At 48.7% G+C, this 25812-nt stretch overlaps 1 protein-coding gene across 2 annotated transcripts in view; it reads right to left on the bottom strand.

Moving 5' to 3' along the window:
• Positions 1-25812, bottom strand: part of LOC139549613 (rho guanine nucleotide exchange factor TIAM1-like) — a 138849-nt gene that overhangs the window by 22240 nt on the left and 90797 nt on the right. For both annotated transcript variants that reach the window (XM_071360271.1, XM_071360270.1), the window contains 2 exons: positions 13146-13346; positions 8152-8220 (listed from right to left, as the gene is read on the bottom strand). In XM_071360271.1, the coding sequence (XP_071216372.1) occupies positions 8152-8220; positions 13146-13346 (270 nt within the window). The remainder of the gene's footprint in view (positions 1-8151; positions 8221-13145; positions 13347-25812) is intronic.

Below are 25812 nucleotides of genomic sequence, written 5' to 3'. Positions count from 1 at the left end.
CTTCATGTACACACAGCACAGTCTGTACATGATTACGCAACAGCCATTCTACGTTAAAAAAATGTTTTTGCTAAGAAATGTAAAAAGGCAGCATCAGTATCTCTCCCTCTCCCACCGTGTATCATACCTCATCCTGAGTGAGGCACGTCAGTATCTCTCCCTCTCCTACCGTGTATCATACCTCATCCTGAGTGAGGCACGTCAGTATCTCTCCCTCTCCCACAGTGTATCATACCTCATCCTGAGTGAGGCACGTCAGTATCTCTCCCTCTCCTACCGTGTATCATACCTCATCCTGAGTGAGGCACGTCAGTATCTCTCCCTCTCCTACCGTGTATCATACCTCATCCTGAGTGAGGCACGTCAGTATCTCTCCCTCTCCTACCGTGTATCATACCTCATCCTGAGTGAGGCACATCAGTTCTCTCCCTCTCCTACCGTGTATCATACCTCATCCTGAGTGAGGCACGTCAGTATCTCTCCCTCTCCTACCGTGTATCATACCTCATCCTGAGTGAGGCACGTCAGTTATCTCTCCCTCTCCTACCGTGTATCATACCTCATCCTGAGTGAGGCACGTCAGTATCTCTCCCTCTCCCACTGTGTATCATACCTCATCCTGAGTGAGGCACGTCAGTATCTCTCCCTCTCCTACCGTGTATCATACCTCATCCTGAGTGAGGCAGCACCAGTATCTCTCCCTCTCCCACAGTGTATCATACCTCATCCTGAGTGAGGCACGTCAGTATCTCTCCCTCTCCTACCGTGTATCATACCTCATCCTGAGTGAGGCACGTCAGTATCTCTCCCTCTCCCACCGTGTATCATACCTCATCCTGAGTGAGGCAGCACCAGTATCTCTCCCTCTCCCACAGTGTATCATACCTCATCCTGAGTGAGGCACGTCAGTATCTCTACCTCTCCCACAGTGTATCATACCTCATCCTGAGTGAGGCAGCACCAGTATCTCTCCCTCTCCCACCGTGTATCATACCTCATCCTGAGTGAGGCAGCACCAGTATCTCTCCCTCTCCCACAGTGTATCATACCTCATCCTGAGTGAGGCACGTCAGTATCTCTCCCTCTCCTACCGTGTATCATACCTTCCTGAGTGAGGCAGCACCAGTATCTCTCCCTCTCCCACCGTGTATCATACCTCATCCTGAGTGAGGCACGTCAGTATCTCTCCCTCTCCCACCGTGTATCATACCTCATCCTGAGTGAGGCACGTCAGTATCTCTCCCTCTCCCACCGTGTATCATACCTCATCCTGAGTGAGGCACGTCAGTATCTCTCCCTCTCCCACCGTGTATCATACCTCATCCTGAGTGAGGCACGTCAGTATCTCTCCCTCTCCCAAAGTGTATTATACCTCATCCTGAGTGAGGCACGTCAGTATCTCTCCCTCTCCTACCGTGTATCATACCTCATCCTGAGTGAGGCAGCGTCAGTATCTCTCCCTCTCCCACAGTGTATCATACCTCATCCTGAGTGAGGCACGTCAGTATCTCTCCCTCTCCTACCGTGTATCATACCTCATCCTGAGTGAGGCACGTCAGTATCTCTCCCTCTCCTACCGTGTATCATACCTCATCCTGAGTGAGGCACGTCAGTATCTCTACCTCTCCCACAGTGTATCATACCTCATCCTGAGTGAGGCAGCACCAGTATCTCTCCCTCTCCCACCGTGTATCATACCTCATCCTGAGTGAGGCACGTCAGTATCTCTCCCTCTCCTACCGTGTATCATACCTCATCCTGAGTGAGGCACGTCAGTATCTCTCCCTCTCCCACCGTGTATCATACCTCATCCTGAGTGAGGCAGCACCAGTATCTCTCCCTCTCCCACAGTGTATCATACCTCATCCTGAGTGAGGCACGTCAGTATCTCTACCTCTCCCACAGTGTATCATACCTCATCCTGAGTGAGGCAGCACCAGTATCTCTCCCTCTCCCACCGTGTATCATACCTCATCCTGAGTGAGGCAGCACCAGTATCTCTCCCTCTCCCACAGTGTATCATACCTCATCCTGAGTGAGGCACGTCAGTATCTCTCCCTCTCCTACCGTGTATCATACCTTCCTGAGTGAGGCAGCACCAGTATCTCTCCCTCTCCCACCGTGTATCATACCTCATCCTGAGTGAGGCACGTCAGTATCTCTCCCTCTCCCACCGTGTATCATACCTCATCCTGAGTGAGGCACGTCAGTATCTCTCCCTCTCCCACCGTGTATCATACCTCATCCTGAGTGAGGCACGTCAGTATCTCTCCCTCTCCCACCGTGTATCATACCTCATCCTGAGTGAGGCACGTCAGTATCTCTCCCTCTCCCAAAGTGTATTATACCTCATCCTGAGTGAGGCACGTCAGTATCTCTCCCTCTCCTACCGTGTATCATACCTCATCCTGAGTGAGGCAGCGTCAGTATCTCTCCCTCTCCCACAGTGTATCATACCTCATCCTGAGTGAGGCACGTCAGTATCTCTCCCTCTCCTACCGTGTATCATACCTCATCCTGAGTGAGGCACGTCAGTATCTCTCCCTCTCCTACCGTGTATCATACCTCATCCTGAGTGAGGCACGTCAGTATCTCTCCCTCTCCCACCGTGTATCATACCTCATCCTGAGTGAGGCAGCACCAGTATCTCTCCCTCTCCCACAGTGTATCATACCTCATCCTGAGTGAGGCACGTCAGTATCTCTACCTCTCCCACAGTGTATCATACCTCATCCTGAGTGAGGCAGCACCAGTATCTCTCCCTCTCCCACCGTGTATCATACCTCATCCTGAGTGAGGCACGTCAGTATCTCTACCTCTCCCACAGTGTATCATACCTCATCCTGAGTGAGGCAGCACCAGTATCTCTCCCTCTCCCACCGTGTATCATACCTCATCCTGAGTGAGGCAGCACCAGTATCTCTCCCTCTCCCACAGTGTATCATACCTCATCCTGAGTGAGGCACGTCAGTATCTCTCCCTCTCCTACCGTGTATCATACCTCATCCTGAGTGAGGCAGCACCAGTATCTCTCCCTCTCCCACCGTGTATCATACCTCATCCTGAGTGAGGCACGTCAGTATCTCTCCCTCTCCCACCGTGTATCATACCTCATCCTGAGTGAGGCACGTCAGTATCTCTCCCTCTCCCACCGTGTATCATACCTCATCCTGAGTGAGGCACGTCAGTATCTCTCCCTCTCCCACCGTGTATCATACCTCATCCTGAGTGAGGCACGTCAGTATCTCTCCCTCTCCCACCGTGTATCATACCTCATCCTGAGTGAGGCACGTCAGTATCTCTCCCTCTCCCACCGTGTATCATACCTCATCCTGAGTGAGGCAGCGTCAGTATCTCTCCCTCTCCCACAGTGTATTATACCTCATCCTGAGTGAGGCACGTCAGTATCTCTCCCTCTCCTACCGTGTATCATACCTCATCCTGAGTGAGGCACGTCAACATCTCTCCCTCTCCCACCGTGTATCATACCTCATCCTGAGTGAGGCACGTCAGTATCTCTCCCACAGTGTATCATACCTCATCCTGAGTGAGGCAGCACCAGTATCTCTCCCTCTCCCACAGTGTATCATACCTCATCCTGAGTGAGGCACGTCAGTATCTCTCCCTCTCCTACCGTGTATCATACCTCATCCTGAGTGAGGCACGTCAGTATCTCTCCCTCTCCCACCGTGTATCATACCTCATCCTGAGTGAGGCAGCACCAGTATCTCTCCCTCTCCCACAGTGTATCATACCTCATCCTGAGTGAGGCACGTCAGTATCTCTACCTCTCCCACAGTGTATCATACCTCATCCTGAGTGAGGCAGCACCAGTATCTCTCCCTCTCCCACCGTGTATCATACCTCATCCTGAGTGAGGCAGCACCAGTATCTCTCCCTCTCCTACCGTGTATCATACCTCATCCTGAGTGAGGCACGTCAGTATCTCTCCCTCTCCTACCGTGTATCATACCTCATCCTGAGTGAGGCACATCAGTTATCGCTCCCTCTCCCACAGTGTATCATACCTCATCCTGAGTGAGGCACATCAGTATCTCTCCCTCTCCTACCGTGTATCATACCTCGTCCTGAGTGAGGCACGTCAGTATCTCTCCCTCTCCCACCGTGTATCATACCTCATCCTGAGTGAGGCACGTCAGTATCTCTCCCTCTCCCACCGTGTATCATACCTCATCCTGAGTGAGGCACGTCAGTATCTCTCCCTCTCCCACAGTGTATCATACCTCATCCTGAGTGAGGCAGCACCAGTATCTCTCCCTCTCCCACCGTGTATCATACCTCATCCTGAGTGAGGCACGTCAGTATCTCTACCTCTCCCACAGTGTATCATACCTCATCCTGAGTGAGGCAGCACCAGTATCTCTCCCTCTCCTACCGTGTATCATACCTCATCCTGAGTGAGGCACGTCAGTATCTCTCCCTCTCCTACCGTGTATCATACCTCATCCTGAGTGAGGCACGTCAGTTATCTCTCCCTCTCCTACCGTGTATCATACCTCATCCTGAGTGAGGCACGTCAGTATCTCTCCCTCTCCCACTGTGTATCATACCTCATCCTGAGTGAGGCACGTCAGTATCTCTCCCTCTCCTACCGTGTATCATACCTCATCCTGAGTGAGGCAGCACCAGTATCTCTCCCTCTCCCACAGTGTATCATACCTCATCCTGAGTGAGGCACGTCAGTATCTCTCCCTCTCCTACCGTGTATCATACCTCATCCTGAGTGAGGCACGTCAGTATCTCTCCCTCTCCCACCGTGTATCATACCTCATCCTGAGTGAGGCAGCACCAGTATCTCTCCCTCTCCCACAGTGTATCATACCTCATCCTGAGTGAGGCACGTCAGTATCTCTACCTCTCCCACAGTGTATCATACCTCATCCTGAGTGAGGCAGCACCAGTATCTCTCCCTCTCCCACCGTGTATCATACCTCATCCTGAGTGAGGCAGCACCAGTATCTCTCCCTCTCCCACAGTGTATCATACCTCATCCTGAGTGAGGCACGTCAGTATCTCTCCCTCTCCTACCGTGTATCATACCTTCCTGAGTGAGGCAGCACCAGTATCTCTCCCTCTCCCACCGTGTATCATACCTCATCCTGAGTGAGGCACGTCAGTATCTCTCCCTCTCCCACCGTGTATCATACCTCATCCTGAGTGAGGCACGTCAGTATCTCCCCCTCTCCCACCGTGTATCATACCTCATCCTGAGTGAGGCACGTCAGTATCTCTCCCTCTCCCACCGTGTATCATACCTCATCCTGAGTGAGGCACGTCAGTATCTCTCCCTCTCCCAAAGTGTATTATACCTCATCCTGAGTGAGGCACGTCAGTATCTCTCCCTCTCCTACCGTGTATCATACCTCATCCTGAGTGAGGCAGCGTCAGTATCTCTCCCTCTCCCACAGTGTATCATACCTCATCCTGAGTGAGGCACGTCAGTATCTCTCCCTCTCCTACCGTGTATCATACCTCATCCTGAGTGAGGCACGTCAGTATCTCTCCCTCTCCTACCGTGTATCATACCTCATCCTGAGTGAGGCACGTCAGTATCTCTCCCTCTCCCACCGTGTATCATACCTCATCCTGAGTGAGGCAGCACCAGTATCTCTCCCTCTCCCACAGTGTATCATACCTCATCCTGAGTGAGGCACGTCAGTATCTCTACCTCTCCCACAGTGTATCATACCTCATCCTGAGTGAGGCAGCACCAGTATCTCTCCCTCTCCCACCGTGTATCATACCTCATCCTGAGTGAGGCACGTCAGTATCTCTACCTCTCCCACAGTGTATCATACCTCATCCTGAGTGAGGCAGCACCAGTATCTCTCCCTCTCCCACCGTGTATCATACCTCATCCTGAGTGAGGCAGCACCAGTATCTCTCCCTCTCCCACAGTGTATCATACCTCATCCTGAGTGAGGCACGTCAGTATCTCTCCCTCTCCTACCGTGTATCATACCTCATCCTGAGTGAGGCAGCACCAGTATCTCTCCCTCTCCCACCGTGTATCATACCTCATCCTGAGTGAGGCACGTCAGTATCTCTCCCTCTCCCACCGTGTATCATACCTCATCCTGAGTGAGGCACGTCAGTATCTCTCCCTCTCCCACCGTGTATCATACCTCATCCTGAGTGAGGCACGTCAGTATCTCTCCCTCTCCCACCGTGTATCATACCTCATCCTGAGTGAGGCACGTCAGTATCTCTCCCTCTCCCACCGTGTATCATACCTCATCCTGAGTGAGGCACGTCAGTATCTCTCCCTCTCCCACCGTGTATCATACCTCATCCTGAGTGAGGCAGCGTCAGTATCTCTCCCTCTCCCACAGTGTATTATACCTCATCCTGAGTGAGGCACGTCAGTATCTCTCCCTCTCCTACCGTGTATCATACCTCATCCTGAGTGAGGCACGTCAACATCTCTCCCTCTCCCACCGTGTATCATACCTCATCCTGAGTGAGGCACGTCAGTATCTCTCCCACAGTGTATCATACCTCATCCTGAGTGAGGCAGCACCAGTATCTCTCCCTCTCCCACAGTGTATCATACCTCATCCTGAGTGAGGCACGTCAGTATCTCTCCCTCTCCTACCGTGTATCATACCTCATCCTGAGTGAGGCACGTCAGTATCTCTCCCTCTCCCACCGTGTATCATACCTCATCCTGAGTGAGGCAGCACCAGTATCTCTCCCTCTCCCACAGTGTATCATACCTCATCCTGAGTGAGGCACGTCAGTATCTCTACCTCTCCCACAGTGTATCATACCTCATCCTGAGTGAGGCAGCACCAGTATCTCTCCCTCTCCCACCGTGTATCATACCTCATCCTGAGTGAGGCAGCACCAGTATCTCTCCCTCTCCTACCGTGTATCATACCTCATCCTGAGTGAGGCACGTCAGTATCTCTCCCTCTCCTACCGTGTATCATACCTCATCCTGAGTGAGGCACATCAGTTATCGCTCCCTCTCCCACAGTGTATCATACCTCATCCTGAGTGAGGCACATCAGTATCTCTCCCTCTCCTACCGTGTATCATACCTCGTCCTGAGTGAGGCACGTCAGTATCTCTCCCTCTCCCACCGTGTATCATACCTCATCCTGAGTGAGGCACGTCAGTATCTCTCCCTCTCCCACCGTGTATCATACCTCATCCTGAGTGAGGCACGTCAGTATCTCTCCCTCTCCCACAGTGTATCATACCTCATCCTGAGTGAGGCACGTCAGTATCTCTCCCTCTCCCACCGTGTATCATACCTCATCCTGAGTGAGGCACGTCAGTATCTCTCCCTCTCCCACAGTGTATCATACCTCATCCTGAGTGAGGCACGTCAGTATCTCTCCCTCTCCCACCGTGTATCCTACCTCATCCTGAGTGAGGCAGCACCAGTATCTCTCCCTCTCCCACAGTGTATCATACCTCATCCTGAGTGAGGCAGCACCAGTATCTCTCCCTCTCCCACCGTGTATCATACCTCATCCTGAGTGAGGCAGCACCAGTATCTCTCCCTCTCCCACAGTGTATCATACCTCATCCTGAGTGAGGCACGTCAGTATCTCTCCCTCTCCTACCGTGTATCATACCTCATCCTGAGTGAGGCAGCACCAGTATCTCTCCCTCTCCCACCGTGTATCATACCTCATCCTGAGTGAGGCACGTCAGTATCTCTCCCTCTCCCACAGTGTATCATACCTCATCCTGAGTGAGGCAGCACCAGTATCTCTCCCTCTCCTACCGTGTATCATACCTCATCCTGAGTGAGGCACGTCAGTATCTCTCCCTCTCCTACCGTGTATCATACCTCATCCTGAGTGAGGCACATCAGTTATCGCTCCCTCTCCCACAGTGTATCATACCTCATCCTGAGTGAGGCACGTCAGTATCTCTCCCTCTCCCACCGTGTATCATACCTCATCCTGAGTGAGGCAGCATCAGTATCTCTCCCTCTCCTACCGTGTATCATACCTCATCCTGAGTGAGGCACATCAGTATCTCTCCCTCTCCTACCGTGTATCATACCTCGTCCTGAGTGAGGCACGTCAGTATCTCTCCCTCTCCCACCGTGTATCATACCTCATCCTGAGTGAGGCACGTCAGTATCTCTCCCTCTCCCACCGTGTATCATACCTCATCCTGAGTGAGGCACGTCTCCTTCTGCAGTGGGGTTAAGTACCTCCCGATGAGACAATTGAGATCCTGCAAGAAAAAGAGTGATTCAGATTTGATTAAGGTGCTGGACTCACACACTCTCAAACACCCATTGAATGGGATAGTGGAGACACACAAGCACGCACACACACACACACACGCACACACCAGCCGTTGATTGGGGTGGTGGATGTCATCTCATGGATATGTACACACACGGAGAGGGAGAATAGAAAACACTCTGGCTTAAAACACCTGATGTTACATCTCTTATCACAACATAGTCATTAAGTCATCAAGCTGTACTATAAACCAACTGGCACGCACAGTGTTGAATTAAAATAACACTGTTCCTAATCATATGGAAATATATACATCCTTTATTCTCTAGGGTCTCACACTGACTTGAGTTTGTTTGAAGGATTATGACATCTCTGTTAAGATATCTCTGTTAAGATATCTCTGTTAAGATATCTCTGTTAAGATATCTCTGGTAAGATATCTCTGGTAAGATATCTCTGGTAAGATATCTCTGGTAAGATATCTCTGGTAAGATATCTCTGTTAAGACATCTCCGTTAAGACATCTCCGTTATGATATCTCCGTTATGATATCTCCGTTATGATATCTCCGTTATGATATCTCCGTTAAGACATCTCCGTTAAGACATCTCCGTTAAGACATCTCCGTTATGATATCTCCGTTATGATATCTCTGTTAAGACATCTCCGTTAAGACATCTCCGTTAAGATATCTCCGTTAAGACATCTCCGTTAAGACATCTCCGTTAAGACATCTCCGTTAAGACATCTCCGTTAAGACATCTCCGTTAAGACATCTCCGTTAAGACATCTCCGTTAAGACATCTCAGTTAAGACATCTCAGTTAAGATATCTCTGTTATGATATCTCCGTTATGATATCTCCGTTATGATATCTCCGTTATGATATCTCCGTTAAGATATCTCTGTTAAGACATCTCTGTTAAGACATCTCAGTTAAGATATCTCTGTTAAGATATCTCTGTTAAGATATCTCCGTTAAGATATCTCCGTTATGATATCTCCGTTATGATATCTCCGTTATGATATCTCTGTTAAGATATCTCTGTTAAGACATCTCTGTTAAGATATCTCCGTTAAGATATCTCCGTTATGATATCTCTGTTAAGATATCTCTGTTAAGATATCTCCGTTATGATATCTCTGTTAAGATATCTCTGTTAAGATATCTCTGTTAAGATATCTCTGTTTCTACTTAGATCAGATAAATACACAACACGACCAAAAGTATGTGGACACCTGCTCGTCGAACATCTCATTCCAAAACCACGGGTATTAATATGGAGTTGGTTCCCCCCATTTGCTGTTATAACAGCCTCCTCTCTTCTGGGAAGGCTTTCCACTAGATGTTGGAACATTGCTGCTATAACAGCCTCCACTCTTCTGGGAAGGCTTTCCACTAGATGTTGGAACATTGCTGATATAACAGTCTCCACTCTTCTGGGAAGGCTTTCCACTAGATGTTGGAACATTGCTGCTATAACAGCCTCCACTCTTCTGGGAAGGCTTTCCACTAGATGTTGGAACATTGCTGATATAACAGTCTCCACTCTTCTGGGAAGGCTTTCCACTAGATGTTGGAACATTGCTGCTGTAACAGCCTCCACTCTTCTGGGAAGGCTTTCCACTAGATGTTGGAACATTGCTGCTATAACAGCCTCCACTCTTCTGGGAAGGCTTTCCACTAGATGTTGGAACATTGCTGCTGTAACAGCCTCCACTCTTCTGGGAAGGCTTTCCACTAGATGTTGGAACATTGCTGCTGTAACAGCCTCCACTCTTCTGGGAAGGCTTTCCACTAGATGTTGGAACATTGCTGATATAACAGCATCCACTCTTCTGGGAAGGCTTTCCACTAGATGTTGGAACATTGCTGCTTTAACAGCCTCCACTCTTCTGGGAAGGCTTTCCACTAGATGTTGGAACATTGCTGCTATAACAGCCTCCACTCTTCTGGGAAGGCTTTCCACTAGATGTTGGAACATTGCTGCTGTAACAGCCTCCACTCTTCTGGGAAGGCTTTCCACTAGACGTTGGAACATTGCTGCTATAACAGCCTCCACTCTTTTGGGAAGGCTTTCCACTAGATGTTGGAACATTGCTGCTATAACAGCCTCCACTCTTCTGGGAAGGCTTTCCACTAGATGTTGGAACATTGCTGATATAACAGTCTCCACTCTTCTGGGAAGGCTTTCCACTAGATGTTGGAACATTGCTGCTGTAACAGCCTCCACTCTTCTGGGAAGGCTTTCCACTAGATGTTGGAACATTGCTGCTATAACAGCCTCCACTCTTCTGGGAAGGCTTTCCACTAGATGTTGGAACATTGCTGATATAACAGTCTCCACTCTTCTGGGAAGGCTTTCCACTAGATGTTGGAACATTGCTGCTGTAACAGCCTCCACTCTTCTGGGAAGGCTTTCCCCTAGATGTTGGAACATTGCTGCTGTAACAGCCTCCACTCTTCTGGGAAGGCTTTCCACTAGATGTTGGAACATTGCTGATATAACAGCATCCACTCTTCTGGGAAGGCTTTCCACTAGATGTTGGAACATTGCTGCTTTAACAGCCTCCACTCTTCTGGGAAGGCTTTCCACTAGATGTTGGAACATTGCTGCTATAACAGCCTCCACTCTTCTGGGAAGGCTTTCCACTAGATGTTGGAACATTGCTGCTGTAAAAGCCGCCACTCTTCTGGGAAGGCTTTCCACTAGATGTTGGAACATTGCTGCTATAACAGCCTCCACTCTTCTGGGAAGGCTTTCCACTAGATGTTGGTACATTGCTGCTATAACAGCCTCCACTCTTCTGGGAAGGCTTTCCACTAGATGTTGGAACATTGCTACTATAACAGCCTCCACTCTTCTGGGAAGGCTTTCCACTAGATGTTGGAACATTGCTGCTATAACAGCCTCCACTCTTCTGGGAAGGCTTTCCACTAGATGTTGGTACATTGCTGCTATAACAGCCTCCACTCTTCTGGGAAGGCTTTCCACTAGATGTTGGAACATTGCTGATATAACAGCCTCCACTCTTCTGGGAAGGCTTTCCACTAGATGTTGGAACATTGCTGCTACAACAGCCTCCACTCTTCTGGGAAGGCTTTCCACTAGATGTTGGAACATTGCTGCTATAACAGCCTCCACTCTTCTGGGAAGGCTTTCCACTAGATGTTGGTACATTGCTGCTGTAACAGCCTCCACTCTTCTGGGAAGGCTTTCCACTAGATGTTGGAACATTGCTGATATAACAGTCTCCACTCTTCTGGGAAGGCTTTCCACTAGATGTTGGAACATTACTGATATAACAGCCTCCACTCTTCTGGGAAGGCTTTCCACTAGATGTTGGAACATTGCTGCTGTAACAGCCTCCACTCTTCTGGGAAGGCTTTCCACTAGATGTTGGAACATTGCTGCTGTAACAGCCTCCACTCTTCTGGGAAGGCATTCCACTAGATGTTGGAACATTGCTGCTATAACAGCCTCCACTCTTCTGGGAAGGATTTCCACTAGATGTTGGAACATTGCTGCTATAACAGCCTCCACTCTTCTGGGAAGGCTTTCCACTAGATGTTGGAACATTGCTGCTATAACAGCCTCCACTCTTCTGGGAAGGCTTTCCGCTAGATGTCGGTACATTGCTGCTATAACAGCCTCCACTCTTCTGGGAAGGCTTTCCACTAGATGTTGGAACATTGCTGCTATAACAGCTCCACTCTTCTGGGAAGGCTTTCCACTAGATGTTGGAACATTGCTGCTATAACAGCCTCCACTCTTCTGGGAAGGCTTTCCACTAGATGTTGGAACATTGCTGCTATAACAGCCTCCACTCTTCTGGGAAGGCTTTCCACTAGATGTTGGAACATTGCTGCTATAACAGCCTCCACTCTTCTGGGAAGGCTTTCCACTAGATGTTGGTACATTGCTGCTATAACAGCCTCCACTCTTCTGGGAAGGCTTTCCACTAGATGTTGGAACATTGCTGCTGTAACAGCCTCCACTCTTCTGGGAAGGCTTTCCATTAGATGTTGGAACATTGCTGCTATAACAGCCTCCACTCTTCTGGGAAGGCTTTCCACTTGATGTTGGAACATTGCTGCAGGGACTTGTTTCCATTCAGCCACAAGAACATTAGTGAGGTCGGGCACTGATGTTGGGATATTAGGCCCGGCTCGCAGTCAGCATTCCAATTCATCCCAAAGGTGTTTGATTGGGTTGAGTTCAGGGCTCTGTGCAGGCCAGTCAAGTTCTTCCACACTGATCTCAACCAACCATTTCTGTATGGACCTCGCTTTGTGCACGGGGGCATTGTCATGCTGAAACAGGAAAGGGCCTTCCCCAAACTGTTGCCACAAAGTTGGAAGCACAGAATCGTCTAGAATGTCATTGTATGCTGTAGCGTTAAGATTTCCCTTCACTGGAACTAAGGGGCCCGAACCATGAAAACCAGCCCCAGACCATTATTCCTCCACCAAACTTTACAGTTAGCACAATGCATTGGGGCAGGTAGCATTTCTCCTGGCATCTGTCACTCCAGAGAACGCGTTTCAACTGCTCCAGAGTCCAATGGTGGCGATCTTTACACCACTCCAGCTGACGCTTGCCATTGCGCATGGTGATCAGATTACATATGTATTTAATATCCCTCTTTCTAGTTAGATCAGATTACATATGTATTGACATCTGTTTCTAGTTAGATCAGATTACATATATATTGTGATCTGTTTCTAGTTAGATCAGATTACATATGTATTGAGGTTATATTATGTATTTGATTTCTCAGAGTTTCTTTGTAACCCAGTTAAAATACAATAAAATGTATTGCTTTTCTATATTCTATTACCCAGTTATGACACCCCCCCCCCCCACAAACACCCCCCACACAGCAGAGATGTAGTACTACTGTTACTGACTTTGACATAGGCGCGTTCCGTCTCAACTAGCTCACAGATTACTTTGCGTAGCTTGTCGGCGTCGGAGAGCTGGCGGCTGGCGGTGCCGGTGGCAGGGGGACGGAAGTGCGAGTCCAGGGTGGGGGGCGAGGAGGTCGTGGCACACTCGGACGGATTCATATCATGGAGACTGCGGCAGAATGCTGCAACCTGCTCTGTACTCTACAGAGAGAGGTAGAGAGAGAGAGGCAAAGAGAGAGGTAGAGAGAGGGCAAGAGAGAGAGAGGTAGAAAGAGAGAGGGCAAGAGAGAGAGAGGTAGAGAGAGAGGCAGGGAGAGAAAGGTAGAGAGAGAGATGGATGGTGGATGGATGGAGAGGAGCGAGAACGAGAGAGACAGACGGAGTGAGAGACAAATGAGAGGAGAGAGATGGAGAGAGATAGAGGGAGGGACAGAGGGTGATAAGAGGGAAAATGAGAGATGGAGAGGAGAAAGGGAGAGAGAGAGAGGGTGGGATGAGAGGAGAGATGTAGAGAGAGAGCGAAAGAGGAGGGATGGATGGAGAGGTAGAGAGAGAGAGGAATCGAGAGGAGAGAGGGGTAGAGAGAGAAAGGTATGTGAGAGAGAGGGGGGGTGGAGAGGAGAATGGGAAAGAGGTAGAGAGAGGGAGGGAGATGAAGAGAAAGGGGAGGGGAAAGAGGTAGAGAGAGGGAGGGAGATGAAGAGAAAGGGGAGGGGAGAGAGGTATGTGGAGAGAGACAGAAAGAAGTAGAGAGAGAGGAATGGAGAGGAGAGAGGGAAGTGAGAGGAGAGAGGGAAGTGAGAGGAGAGAGAATTTTTAATTGGCAATAATCCCAGATTTCTTTCCTCAGGGCCATGGGGTGAGACAGGGATGCAGCTTAACGCCCACCCTCTTCAGCATTTACGTCAATGAATTGGCGAGGGCACTAAAACAGTCTGCAGCACCCGGCCTCACCCTACTGGACTAGGAAATGTTTACTGATGATCTGGTGCTTCTGTCTCCAACCAACCAACCATCCCCGACAGGGCCTAACTATACTGGGGAGGAGAGGTTATTCAGGACAGGGCCTAACTATACTGGGGAGGAGAGGTTATTCAGGACAGGGCCTAACTATACTGGGGAGGAGGGGGTAGGGGTTATTCAGGACAGGGCCTAACTATACTGGGGAGGAGAGGTTATTCAGGACAGGACCTAACTATACTGGGGAGGAGAGGTTATTCAGGACAGGACCTAACTATACTGGGGAGGAGAGGTTATTCAGGACAGGACCTAACTATACTGGGGAGGAGGGGTTAGGGGTTATTCAGGACAGGGCCTAACTATACTGGGGAGGAGGGGGTAGGGGTTATTCAGGGCCTAACTATACTGGGGAGGAGGGGGTAGGGGTTATTCAGGACAGGGCCTAACTATACTGGGGAGGAGGGGTTAGGGGTTATTCAGGACAGGGCCTAACTATACTGGGGAGGAGGGGTTAGGGGTTATTCAGGACAGGGCCTAACTATACTGGGGAGGAGGGGTTAGGGGTTATTCAGGACAGGGCCTAACTATACTGGGGAGGAGGGGTTAGGGGTTATTCAGGACAGGGCCTAACTATACTGGGGAGGAGGGGTTAGGGGTTATTCAGGACAGGGCCTAACTATACTGGGGAGGAGGGGTTAGGGGTTATTCAGGACAGGGCCTAACTATACTGAGGAGGAGGGGTTAGGGGGTTATTCAGGACAGGGCCTAACTATACTGGGGAGGAGGGGTTAGGGGTTATTCAGGACAGGACCTAACTATATTGGGGAGGAGGGGTTAGGGGTTATTCAGGACAGGGCCTAACTATACTGGGGAGGAGGGGTTAGGGGTTATTCAGGACAGGGCCTAACTATACTGGGGAGGAGGGGTTAGGGGTTATTCAGGACAGGGCCTAACTATACTGGGGAGGAGGGGTTAGGGGTTATTCAGGACAGGACCTAACTATACTGGGGAGGAGGGGTTAGGGGTTATTCAGGACAGGGCCTAACTATACTGGGGAGGAGGGGTTAGGGGTTATTCAGGACAGGGCCTAACTATACTGGGGAGGAGGGGTTAGGGGTTATTCAGGACAGGGCCTAACTATACTGAGGAGGAGGGGTTAGGGGGTTATTCAGGACAGGGCCTAACTATACTGGGGAGGAGGGGTTAGGGGTTATTCAGGACAGGGCCTAACTATACTGGGGAGGAGGGGTTAGGGGTTATTCAGGACAGGGCCTAACTATACTGGGGAGGAGGGGTTAGGGGTTATTCAGGACAGGGCCTAACTATACTGGGGAGGAGGGGTTAGGGGTTATTCAGGACAGGGCCTAACTATACTGGGGAGGAGGGGTTAGGGGGTTATTCAGGACAGGGCCTAACTATACTGGGGAGGAGGGGTTAGGGGTTATTCAGGACAGGGCCTAACTATACTGGGGAGGAGAGGTTAGGGGTTATTCAGGACAGGGCCTAACTATACTGGGGAGGAGGGGTTAGGGGTTATTCAGGACAGGGCCTAACTATACTGGGGAGGAGGGGTTAGGGGTTATTCAGGACAGGGCCTAACTATACTGAGAGGAGGGGTTAGGGGTTATTCAGGACAGGGCCTAACTATACTGGGGAGGAGGGGTTAGGGGTTATTCAGGACAGGGCCTAACTATACTGGGGAGGAGGGGTTAGGGGTTATTCAGGACAGGGCCTAACTATACTGGGGAGGAGGGGTTAGGGGTTATTCAGGACAGGGCCTAACTATACTGGGAGGAGGGGTTAGGGGTTATTCAGGACAGGGCCTAACTATACTGGCCCAATAAGCCAGTATAGCACAGGGATATCCTAGAGATATCCCTTATTGTAACAGTGGTTCGGGAGTTGGTGATTGATGCTGGTGTCCTGGGTTTGAGACCCGGCTAGGGAAATCTTCTCTACTCTCACGTTCGTATCAATATACTGTATGTTAATGTCATTACTTGGCAACAGTTACAACACACCTATCTGATCCAATTCAATATAGTTTCTCATTGAAAGATGTCAAATCGGTAGACTTGTAGAGCGAGTTCTCTTTGAGATGCTCAGCTCTCGTTTTCCTGAAACACCGCGTGTACCATGTAGAGGCAACACGTGTACCATGTAGAAGCAACACGTGTACCATGTAGAGGCAACACGTGTACCATGTAGAAGCAACACGTGTACCATGTAGAGGCAACACGTGTACCATGTAGAAGCAACACGTGTACCATGTAGAAGCAACATGTGTACCATGTAGAAGCAACACGTGTACCATGTAGAAGAAACACGTGTACCATATAGAGGCAACACGTGTACCATGTAGAGGCAACACGTGTACCATGTAGAAGCAACACGTGTACCATGTAGAGGCAACACGTGTACCATGTAGAAGCAACACGTGTACCATGTAGAAGCAACACGTGTACCATGTAGAAGCAACACGTGTACCATGTAGAAGCAACACGTGTACCATGTAGAAGCAACACGTGTACCATGTAGAAGCAACACGTGTACCATGTAGAGGCAACACGTGTACCATGTAGAGGCAACACGTGTACCATGTAGAAGCAACACGTGTACCATGTAAAAGCAACACGTGTACCATGTAGAAGCAACACGTGTACCATGTAGAGGCAACACGTGTACCATGTAGAGGCAACACGTGTACCATGTAGAGGCAACACGTGTACCATGTAGAGGCAACACGTGTACCATGTAGAGGCAACACGTGTCTCTGATTAAGAGTGACGTCACATCAGCTCTCATCATAACATTTCTATCTGAAACAGTCCTACTTTGTTACTGAAACATGGCCCAGTAGGTAGTGTTGCTTCTGGTAGAAACATGGCTCAGGTGGTAGTGTTGCTTCTGATAGAAACATGGCCCAGGTAGTAGTGTTGCTTCTGATAGAAACATGGCCCAGGTAGTAGTGTTGCTTCTGGTAGAAACATGGCCCAGGTAGTAGTGTTGCTTCTGGTAGAAACATGGCCCAGGTAGTAGTGTTGCTTCTGGTAGAAACATGGCCCAGGTAGTAGTGTTGCTTCTGGTAGAAACATGGCCCAGGTGGTAGTGTTGCTTCTGGTAGAAACATGGCCCAGTAGGTAGTGTTGCTTCTGATAGAAACATGGCCCAGGTGGTAGTGTTGCTTCTGGTAGAAACATGGCCCAGATCGTAGTGTTGCTTCTGATAGGAACATGGCCCAGGTAGTAGTGTTGCTTCTGATAGAAACATGGCCCAGTAGGTAGTGTTGCTTCTGGTAGAAACATGGCCCAGGTAGTAGTTTTGCTTCTGATAGAAACATGGCCCAGGTAGTAGTGTTGCTTCTGGTAGAAACATGGTCCAGTAGGTAGTGTTGCTTCTGATAGAAACATGGCCCAGGTAGTAGTGTTGCTTCTGATAGAAACATGGTCCAGTAGGTAGTGTTTCTTCTGATAGAAACATGGCCCAGTAGGTAGTGTTGCTTCTGGTAGAAACATGGCCCAGGTAGTAGTGTTGCTTCTGATAGAAACATGGCCCGGGTAGTAAGGTTGCTTCTGATAGAAACATGGCCCAGGTACTAATGTTGCTTCTAATAGAAACATGGCCCAGTAGGTAGTGTTGCTTCTGATAGAAACATGGCCCTGGTAGTAGTGTTGCTTCTGATATAAACATGTTCCAGGTAGTAGTGTTGCTTCTGATAGAAACATGGCCCAGTAGGTAGTGTTGCTTCTGATAGAAAACATGGCCCAGTAGGTAGTGTTGCTTCTGATAGAAAACATGGCCCAGGTAGTAGTGTTACTTCTGATAGAAACATGGCCCAGGAAGTAGTGTTGCTTCTGGTAGAAACATGGTCCAGTAGGCAGTGTTGCTTCTGATAGAAAACATGGCCCAGTAGGTAGTGTTGCTTCTGATAGAAAACATGGCCCAGGTGGTAGTGTTACTTCTGATAGAAACATGGCCCAGTAGGTAGTGTTGCTTCTGGTAGAAACATGGCCCAGTAGGTAGTGTTGCCTCTGATAGAAACATGGCCCAGTAGGTAGTGTTGCTTCTGGTAGAAACATGGCCCAGGTAGTAGTGTTACTTCTGATAGAAACATGGCCCAGGAAGTAGTGTTGCTTCTGGTAGAAACATGGTCCAGTAGGCAGTGTTGCTTCTGATAGAAAACATGGCCCAGTAGGTAGTGTTGCTTCTGATAGAAAACATGGCCCAGGTGGTAGTGTTACTTCTGATAGAAACATGGGCCAGTAGGTAGTGTTGCTTCTGGTAGAAACATGGCCCAGTAGGTAGTGTTGCCTCTGATAGAAACATGGCCCAGTAGGTAGTGTTGCTTCTGGTAGAAACATGGCCCAGGTAGTAGTGTTGCTTCTGATAGGAACATGGCCCAGGTAGTAGTGTTGCTTCTGGTAGAAACATGGCCCAGGTAGTAGTGTTGCTTCTGATAGGAACATGGCCCAGGTAGTAGTGTTGCTTCTGATAGAAACATGGCCCAGTAGGTAGTGTTGCTTCTGATAGAAACATGGCCCAGTAGGTAGTGTTGCTTCTGGAGAGAAACATGGCCCGGGTGGTACTGTTGCTTCTGGTAGAAACATGGCCCAGGTAGTAGTGTTGCTTCTGATAGAAACATGGCCCGGGTAGTAAGGTTGCTTCAGATAGAAACATGGCCCAGTAGGTAGTGTTGCTTCTGATAGAAAACATGGCCCAGTAGGTAGTGTTGCTTCTGATAGAAAACATGGCCCAGGTAGTAGTGTTACTTCTGATAGAAACATGGCCCAGGAAGTAGTGTTGCTTCTGGTAGAAACATGGTCCAGTAGGCAGTGTTGCTTCTGATAGAAAACATGGCCCAGTAGGTAGTGTTGCTTCTGATAGAAAACATGGCCCAGGTGGTAGTGTTACTTCTGATAGAAACATGGGCCAGTAGGTAGTGTTGCTTCTGGTAGAAACATGGCCCAGTAGGTAGTGTTGCCTCTGATAGAAACATGGCCCAGTAGGTAGTGTTGCTTCTGGTAGAAACATGGCCCAGGTAGTAGTGTTGCTTCTGGTAGAAACATGGCCCAGGTGGTAGTGTTGCTTCTGGTAGAAACATGGCCCAGGTAGTAGTGTTATTTCTGGTAGAAAAATGGCCCAGGTAGTAGTGTTGCTTCTGATAGAAACATGGCCCAGGTCGTAGTGTTGCTTCTGATAGGAACATGGCCCAGGTAGTAGTGTTGCTTCTAATAGAAACATGTGCCAGGTAGTAGTGTTGCTTCTGGTAGAAACATGGCCCAGATGGTAGTGTTGCTTCTGGTAGAAACATGGCCCAGGTAGTAATGTTGCTTCTGGTAGAAACATGGCCCAGTAGGTAGTGTTGCTTCTGATAGAAACATGGCCCAGTAGGTAGTGTTGCTTCTGGTAGAAACATGGCCCGGGTGGTACTGTTGCTTCTGGTAGAAACATGGCCCAGGTAGTAGTGTTGCTTCTGATAGAAACATGGCCCGGGTAGTAAGGTTGCTTCAGATAGAAACATGGCCCAGTAGGTAGTGTTGCTTCTGATAGAAACATGGCCCAGGTACTAATGTTGCTTCTGATAGAAACATGGCCCAGTAGGTAGTGTTGCTTCTGATAGAAACATGGCCCAGGTAGTAGTGTTGCTTCTGATAGAAACATGGCCCAGTAGGTAGTGTTGCTTCTGATAGAAAACATGGCCCAGTAGGTAGTGTTGCTTCTGAAAGAAAACATGGCCCAGGTAGTAGTGTTACTTCTGATAGAAACATGGCCCAGGTAGTAGTGTTGCTTCTGGTAGAAACATGGTCCAGTAGGCAGTGTTGCTTCTGATAGAAAACATGGCCCAGTAGGTAGTGTTGCTTCTGATAGAAAACATGGCCCAGGTAGTAGTGTTACTTCTGATAGAAACATGGCCCAGGTAGTAGTGTTACTTCTGATAGAAACATGGCCCAGTAGGTAGTGTTGCTTCTGGTAGAAACATGGCCCAGTAGGTAGTGTTGCCTCTGATAGAAACATGGCCCAGTAGGTAGTGTTGCTTCTGATAGAAACATGGCCCAGGTAGTAGTGTGGCTTCTGATAGAAACATGGCCCAGTAGGCAGTGTTGCTTCTGATAGAAACATGGCCCAGGTAGTAGTGTTGCTTCTGATAGAAACATGGCCCAGGTAGTAGTGTTGCTTCTGGTAGAAACATGGCCCAGGTAGTAGTGTTGCTTCTAATAGAAACATGGCCCAGTAGGTAGTGTTGCTTCTGATAGAAACATGGCCCAGGTAGTAGTGTTGCTTCTGATAGAAACATGGCTCAGGTGGTAGTGTTGCTTCTGATAGAAACATGGCCCAGGTAGTAGTGTTGCTTCTGATAGAAACATGGCCCAGGTAGTAGTGTTGCTTCTGGTAGAAACATGGCCCAGGTGGTAGTGTTGCTTCTGGTAGAAACATGGCCCAGGTAGTAGTGTTACTTCTGGTAGAAACATGGCCCAGGTAGTAGTGTTGCTTCTGATAGAAACATGGCCCAGGTCGTAGTGTTGCTTCTGATAGGAACATGGCCCAGGTAGTAGTGTTGCTTCTGATAGAAACATGGCCCAGTAGGTAGTGTTGCTTCTGGTAGAAACATGGCCCAGGTAGTAGTGTTGCTTCTGATAGAAACATGGCCCAGGTAGTAGTGTTGCTTCTGGTAGAAACATGGCCCAGGTGGTAGTGTTGCTTCTAATAGAAACATGGGCCAGGTAGTAGTGTTGCTTCTGGTAGAAACATGGCCCAGATGGTAGTGTTGCTTCTGGTAGAAACATGGCCTAGGTGGTAGTGTTGCTTCTGATAGAAACATGGCCCGGGTAGTAGTGTTGCTTCTGATAGAAACATGGCCCGGGTAGTAAGGTTGCTTCAGATAGAAACATGGCCCAGGTCGTAATGTTGCTTCTGGTAGAAACATGGCCCAGTAGGTAGTGTTGCTTCTGATAGGAACATGGCCCAGGTAGTAGTGTTGCTTCTGGTAGAAACATGGCCCAGGTGGTAGTGTTGCTTCTGGTAGAAACATGGCCCAGGTAGTAGTGTTATTTCTGGTAGAAAAATGGCCCAGGTAGTAGTGTTGCTTCTGATAGAAACATGGCCCAGGTCGTAGTGTTGCTTCTGATAGGAACATGGCCCATGTAGTAGTGTTGCTTCTAATAGAAACATGTGCCAGGTAGTAGTGTTGCTTCTGGTAGAAACATGGCCCAGATGGTAGTGTTGCTTCTGGTAGAAACATGGCCCAGGTAGTAATGTTGCTTCTGGTAGAAACATGGCCCAGTAGGTAGTGTTGCTTCTGATAGAAACATGGCCCAGTAGGTAGTGTTGCTTCTGGTAGAAACATGGCCCGGGTGGTACTGTTGCTTCTGGTAGAAACATGGCCCAGGTAGTAGTGTTGCTTCTGATAGAAACATGGCCCGGGTAGTAAGGTTGCTTCAGATAGAAACATGGCCCAGTAGGTAGTGTTGCTTCTGATAGAAACATGGCCCAGGTACTAATGTTGCTTCTGATAGAAACATGGCCCAGTAGGTAGTGTTGCTTCTGATAGAAACATGGCCCAGGTAGTAGTGTTGCTTCTGATAGAAACATGGCCCAGTAGGTAGTGTTGCTTCTGATAGAAAACATGGCCCAGTAGGTAGTGTTGCTTCTGAAAGAAAACATGGCCCAGGTAGTAGTGTTACTTCTGATAGAAACATGGCCCAGGTAGTAGTGTTGCTTCTGGTAGAAACATGGTCCAGTAGGCAGTGTTGCTTCTGATAGAAAACATGGCCCAGTAGGTAGTGTTGCTTCTGATAGAAAACATGGCCCAGGTAGTAGTGTTACTTCTGATAGAAACATGGCCCAGGTAGTAGTGTTACTTCTGATAGAAACATGGCCCAGTAGGTAGTGTTTCTTCTGGTAGAAACATGGCCCAGTAGGTAGTGTTGCCTCTGATAGAAACATGGCCCAGTAGGTAGTGTTGCTTCTGATAGAAACATGGCCCAGGTAGTAGTGTGGCTTCTGATAGAAACATGGCCCAGTAGGCAGTGTTGCTTCTGATAGAAACATGGCCCAGGTAGTAGTGTTGCTTCTGATAGAAACATGGCCCAGGTAGTAGTGTTGCTTCTGGTAGAAACATGGCCCAGGTAGTAGTGTTGCTTCTAATAGAAACATGGCCCAGTAGGTAGTGTTGCTTCTGATAGAAACATGGCCCAGGTAGTAGTGTTGCTTCTGATAGAAACATGGCTCAGGTGGTAGTGTTGCTTCTGATAGAAACATGGCCCAGGTAGTAGTGTTGCTTCTGATAGAAACATGGCCCAGGTAGTAGTGTTGCTTCTGGTAGAAACATGGCCCAGGTGGTAGTGTTGCTTCTGGTAGAAACATGGCCCAGGTAGTAGTGTTACTTCTGGTAGAAACATGGCCCAGGTAGTAGTGTTGCTTCTGATAGAAACATGGCCCAGGTCGTAGTGTTGCTTCTGATAGGAACATGGCCCAGGTAGTAGTGTTGCTTCTGATAGAAACATGGCCCAGTAGGTAGTGTTGCTTCTGGTAGAAACATGGCCCAGGTAGTAGTGTTGCTTCTGATAGAAACATGGCCCAGGTAGTAGTGTTGCTTCTGGTAGAAACATGGCCCAGGTGGTAGTGTTGCTTCTAATAGAAACATGGGCCAGGTAGTAGTGTTGCTTCTGGTAGAAACATGGCCCAGATGGTAGTGTTGCTTCTGGTAGAAACATGGCCTAGGTGGTAGTGTTGCTTCTGATAGAAACATGGCCCGGGTAGTAGTGTTGCTTCTGATAGAAACATGGCCCGGGTAGTAAGGTTGCTTCAGATAGAAACATGGCCCAGGTCGTAATGTTGCTTCTGGTAGAAACATGGCCCAGTAGGTAGTGTTGCTTCTGATAGAAACATGGCCCAGTAGGTAGTGTTGCTTCTGATAGAAACATGGCCCAGTAGGTAGTGTTGCTTCTGGAGAGAAACATGGCCCGGGTGGTACTGTTGCTTCTGGTAGAAACATGGCCCAGGTAGTAGTGTTGCTTCTGATAGAAACATGGCCCGGGTAGTAAGGTTGCTTCAGATAGAAACATGGCCCAGTAGGTAGTGTTGCTTCTGATAGAAACATGGCCCAGGTACTAATGTTGCTTATGATAGAAACATGGCCCAGTAGGTAGTGTTGCTTCTGATAGAAACATGGCCCAGGTACTAATGTTGCTTCTGATAGAAACATGGCCCAGTAGGTAGTGTTGTTTCTGATAGAAACATGGCCCAGTAGGTAGTGTTGCTTCTGATAGAAAACATGGCCCAGTAGGTAGTGTTGCTTCTGATAGAAAACATGGCCCAGGTAGTAGTGTTACTTCTGATAGAAACATGGCCCAGGTAGTAGTGTTGCTTCTGGTAGAAACATTGTCCAGTAGGTAGTGTTGCTTCTGGTAGAAACATGGCCCAGGTAGTAGTGTTGCTTCTGGTAGAAACATGGCCCAGTAGGTAGTGTTGCTTCTGATAGAAACATGGCCCAGTAGGCAGTGTTGCTTCTGATAGAAACATGGCCCAGGTAGTAGTGTTGCTTCTGGTAGAAACATGGCCCAGGTAGTAGTGTTGCTTCTGGTAGAAACATGTCCCAGTAGGTAGTGTTGCTTCTGGTAGAAACATGGCCCAGGTAGTGGTAGTGTTGCTTCTGGTAGAAACATGGCCCAGGTAGTAGTGTTGCTTCTGGTAGAAACATGGCCCGGGTGGTACTGTTGCTTCTGATAGAAACATGGCCCGGGTAGTAGTGTTGCTTCTGATAGAAACATGCCCAGGTAGTAGTGTTGCTTCTGGTAGAAACATGGTCCAGTAGGTAGTGTTGCTTCTGGTAGAAACATGGCCCAGGTAGTAGTGTTGCTTCTGGTAGAAACATGGCCCAGTAGGTAGTGTTGCTTCTGATAGAAACATGGCCCAGGTAGTAGTGTTGCTTCTGGTAGAAACATGGCCCAGGTAGTAGTGTTGCTTCTGGTAGAAACATGTCCCAGTAGGTAGTGTTGCTTCTGGTAGAAACATGGCCCAGGTAGTGGTAGTGTTGCTTCTGGTAGAAACATGGCCCAGGTAGTAGTGTTGCTTCTGGTAGAAACATGGCCCGGGTGGTACTGTTGCTTCTGATAGAAACATGGCCCGGGTAGTAGTGTTGCTTCTGATAGAAACATGCCCAGGTAGTAGTGTTGCTTCTGGTAGAAACATGGTCCAGTAGGTAGTGTTGCTTCTGGTAGAAACATGGCCCAAGTAGTAGTGTTGCTTCTGGTAGAAACATGGCCCAGTAGGTAGTGTTGCTTCTGATAGAAACATGGCCCAGTAGGCAGTGTTGCTTCTGATAGAAACATGGCCCAGGTAGTAGTGTTGCTTCTGGTAGAAACATGGCCCAGGTAGTAGTGTTGCTTCTGGTAGAAACATGTCCCAGTAGGTAGTGTTGCTTCTGGTAGAAACATGGCCCAGGTAGTGGTAGTGTTGCTTCTGGTAGAAACATGGCCCAGGTAGTAGTGTTGCTTCTGGTAGAAACATGGCCCGGGTGGTACTGTTGCTTCTAATAGAAACATGGCCCGGGTAGTAGTGTTGCTTCTGATAGAAACATGCCCAGGTAGTAGTGTTGCTTCTGGTAGAAACATGGTCCAGTAGGTAGTGTTGCTTCTGGTAGAAACATGGCCCAAGTAGTAGTGTTGCTTCTGGTAGAAACATGGCCCAGGTAGTAGTGTTGCTTCTGATAGAAACATGCCCAGGTAGTAGTGTTGCTTCTGGTAGAAACATGGCCCAGGTAGTAGTGTTGCTTCTGGTAGAAACATGGTCCAGTAGGTAGTGTTGCTTCTGGTAGAAACATGGCCCAGTAGGTAGTGTTGCTTCTGGTAGAAACATGGCCCAGGTAGTAGTGTTGCTTCTGATAGGAACATGGCCCAGGTAGTAGTGTTGCTTCTGGTAGAAACATGGCCCAGGTAGTAGTGTTGCTTCTGATAGGAACATGGCCCAGGTAGTAGTGTTGCTTCTGGTAAAAACATGGCCCAGTAGGTAGTGTTGCTTCTGATAGAAACATGGCCCAGTAGGTAGTGTTGCTTCTGGAGAGAAACATGGCCCGGGTGGTACTGTTGCTTCTGGTAGAAACATGGCCCAGGTAGTAGTGTTGCTTCTGATAGAAACATGGCCCGGGTAGTAAGGTTGCTTCAGATAGAAACATGGCCCAGTAGGTAGTGTTGCTTCTGATAGAAACATGGCCCAGGTACTAATGTTGCTTCTGATAGAAACATGGCCCAGTAGGTAGTGTTGTTTCTGATAGAAACATGGCCCAGTAGGTAGTGTTGCTTCTGATAGAAAACATGGCCCAGTAGGTAGTGTTGCTTCTGATAGAAAACATGGCCCAGGTAGTAGTGTTACTTCTGATAGAAACATGGCCCAGGTAGTAGTGTTGCTTCTGGTAGAAACATGGTCCAGTAGGTAGTGTTGCTTCTGGTAGAAACATGGCCCAGGTAGTAGTGTTGCTTCTGGTAGAAACATGGCCCAGTAGGTAGTGTTGCTTCTGATAGAAACATGGCCCAGGTAGTAGTGTTGCTTCTGGTAGAAACATGGCCCAGGTAGTAGTGTTGCTTCTGGTAGAAACATGTCCCAGTAGGTAGTGTTGCTTCTGGTAGAAACATGGCCCAGGTAGTGGTAGTGTTGCTTCTGGTAGAAACATGGCCCAGGTAGTAGTGTTGCTTCTGGTAGAAACATGGCC

The sequence above is a fragment of the Salvelinus alpinus genome, chromosome 22 (assembly GCF_045679555.1).
Source record: "Salvelinus alpinus chromosome 22, SLU_Salpinus.1, whole genome shotgun sequence".
NCBI lineage: Eukaryota > Metazoa > Chordata > Actinopteri > Salmoniformes > Salmonidae > Salvelinus > Salvelinus alpinus.
The sequence above is the reverse complement of the archived record's forward strand: the minus strand, read 5'-3'. Positions and strand labels throughout refer to the sequence as shown.